The sequence below is a fragment of the Verticillium alfalfae genome, genomic scaffold (assembly GCF_000150825.1).
Source record: "Verticillium alfalfae VaMs.102 supercont1.6 genomic scaffold, whole genome shotgun sequence".
NCBI lineage: Eukaryota > Fungi > Ascomycota > Sordariomycetes > Glomerellales > Plectosphaerellaceae > Verticillium > Verticillium alfalfae.
Window position 1 is genome coordinate 1054318 of NW_003315033.1, and position 2645 is coordinate 1056962.

Consider the following 2645-nt stretch of genomic DNA (forward strand, 5'->3'; position numbering starts at 1 on the left):
AGATGCCTCCCGACCGCATGGCACATAAATTCACCTGGCAGAAGGACATCGAGGACGGCGACGCACTGTCTCCGATGTACAGCCTACCCTCGGAGCCGTCCATCGTCTACACGCCCCCGGGCCTCCACCCAAAGGCACAGATCCGCAACTGGTCAACCAACATGTACGACCGCATGGATCCGCTCATGGCCAAACGCCTCCGCGACGCCCAGGATGCCGACAAGAGCGACGCTGACGCCCAGGACGCCGTCGAAGCGGCGGCCCCTCCCGCGAGCACACCGCCCACGGCTTCATCGGAAAACAGACCCTACACGCAAACCGAGGTCGCCGCAGCCCTGACGTCGCCGCAGTCACGGACGCTTGCCGGCATCCCCGCCTCAGCGGCCGAGGGCGTCGTGGCCCAGCGCTGGCAGACGGTAGGCCTCTGGCGCGCGCAGGAGGAGACGCTCGCGCGGCGGTGCGACGCCGAGCTCACGCCGCAGCTCGCGGCCACGCGCGCACAGCTGCGCAGCGTGCGAGCTGGCGTCGACGTCATTCTCGCCGCGCGGGAGGCCGCGGCCAGCTCGAAGCTTGCGAGGCAGAACAGGCGCATCCTGCGGCAGGTGAGCGGCCATTTGAAGGATGTCAAGTATCAGCTCAAGCTGAGGAGCCAGACGCTCGGGGAGACGCGGGCCGTTCATGACCGGCTTGAGCGGGATATCCTGGATGTGCAGCAGGGCATCGACAAGGAGCTCCAGAGGGCCGGTCTGAAGGATATTGAGGCTGTCAGGGCCGAGGTTGGAGAGGAGGTTTGGGAGCGGTTGGTGCGTGATGCTGAGGCAGAGGAGTGATACATCTTTTTTTTTTCTTTTGTTGTTTTGCTGACCTTGCGCGCGATGACGAATACAGGGGATGGAAAATTGGGCAACATGAGGCGTTTGGACTTTTCCTTATTTGCTTGTCTTCTGGCTGCTTGTCTTTTGACCTGGTTGGTCTCCTTTTCACTATTCATCTGATGATACCCTCTTGCGGACTTCGAAATGGCGGACAGCACGACTCTTCGAGCAGGGAAACAGATGCGACTGTCCAAGTATGTAGTATTATTTTGTATAACGCTTGACTGCCCGTGGGCTTGCTGCGCGCCAGTGACGTGCCGTGACGACTCTCCGCCGTCCTATACTTGATACATCGCCGACCACGCCTATTTGCGATGTCACACATGCAGTTTATGTAGATACATTTTTCCCGGCCTGTCCAGTTGACTAGACATTGAACACGGCGTCTTCCGTCCGTCTTCGTCTTCCACTGATCTTTCTTCTTCCGTCATGAGGGGAGCATTGTACACATTGACACGAAAAGCCTGATGGCGCATTCCGTGTCAAAGTCGGTTGTGTTGCAGTTGTTGTTGGTTTCAGTAGTAATACACGGGCGACCCGCCTCAAGCAGCGTCGCCCCTCATCTCTCTTATTCGTTCCTCTCTCTCCCTCTCTCTCTCTCTCTCTCTCTCTTGCGCGGCCAGCGGAGGCGCATCAAGCATCTCCAAAGAGGCAAAAGGGTTGGGCATTTATTGGTTCTTGACAACGCCGACCTTGGCAGCGCGCAGCACGCGGCCGTTGAGCTTGAACCCCTTGGACTGGACGTGGAAGACGGTGTTGTCCTCCTTGCCGGGCTGGGGCGTCATGAAGGTGGCCTCGTGCTCGTTGGGGTTGAACTTGTCGGCCTCGGGGCTGAAGCGCTCGAGGCCGTGCTTCTCGAGCGTGTTCATGAGGACCGTCTCGGTCATGCGCAGACCCTCGTGCAGGTTGGCGAGGTCCTTGGCAGCCTCGGAGGCGTCGGCGGCGGGCGACAGCTTGGACTCGGGCACCATGCCGAGGGCGCGGTCGAGGTTGTCGATCGAGTCGACGAGGTCCTTGGCGAACTTTTGGATGGCAAAGTCGCGGGCCGACTTCATCTCGCGGGTCGTGCGGTCCTGGAGGTTGCGGAAGTCGGCGACCGAGCGGAGGCACTTGTCCTGGAAGAAGGGAGGATATCTGTTAGAGACGTCATGCTGTCATGGGAGGCCGGGTATGCTTTGGGATTGGATGCTCACCTTCCAGTCGAGGGCCTCCTTCTCCTTGGCCTCGAGCTGCTTCTTCAGGGCGTCGAGCTCGGGGTTGGCGCTCTCGGGGGCAGCGGCATCACCCTCCTTGGCCTTGGCATCAGCCTTGGAGTCGGGCTCGGAGCTGTACCATCGCGACACGGCGGGCTGGGCGGCGCGTAACCTGAAGGCCGGGGCGAAGGTCTGGGTCTGCTGGAATTGGGGGCGGAGGAGCGCCTGGGACGCGGCGGGGGCACGAGCGGCCGAGCGGGTGGCGCGGGCGCCAGAGGTGATGACCTTGCGGAGCATGGTGAATGTGGAAGGGGATGGTGATATTAGGGGGAGGAAGTTAGGGATGACAATGTCGTGTTCGTGGTCGCGTGAGGTTTGGGTTGGTGATGAGGTGTGGTGTTGCGAAGGCGGAATTGAAATTTTATCGGGTCCAGATGTCACCGGCTGACGGGAGAAGGCGCAGGGTCTGGGCCAAGCTGTGATGGTGCTGGTGCTAGCTGGTGCCTACTGTTGGCTGCTGCTGCTAGCAGCTGTCTGCTGTCAGTGCCGGCTGCCAGCTGGTGCCGCTGGCCGGTGA

At 60.9% G+C, this 2645-nt stretch overlaps 2 protein-coding genes across 2 annotated transcripts; one reads left to right on the top strand and one right to left on the bottom strand.

Annotated features, from left to right (window-relative positions):
* Window positions 1–2: 2 nt before the first annotated feature.
* VDBG_05411 (predicted protein) lies at window positions 3–830 on the top strand (the record flags this gene model as incomplete). The annotated part of the gene is made up of 1 exon (XM_003004252.1): window positions 3–830. The coding sequence occupies one exon, from the start codon at window positions 3–5 to the stop codon at window positions 828–830; it is 828 nt and encodes a 275-aa protein (XP_003004298.1).
* Window positions 831–1543: 713 nt separating this feature from the next.
* On the bottom strand, window positions 1544–2365 carry VDBG_05412 (grpE; the record flags this gene model as incomplete). The annotated part of the gene is made up of 2 exons (XM_003004253.1): window positions 1544–1990; window positions 2069–2365. 2 exons carry the CDS (start codon window positions 2363–2365, stop codon window positions 1544–1546), a joined length of 744 nt encoding a protein of 247 aa, XP_003004299.1.
* Between the last annotated feature and the right edge of the window lie 280 nt (window positions 2366–2645).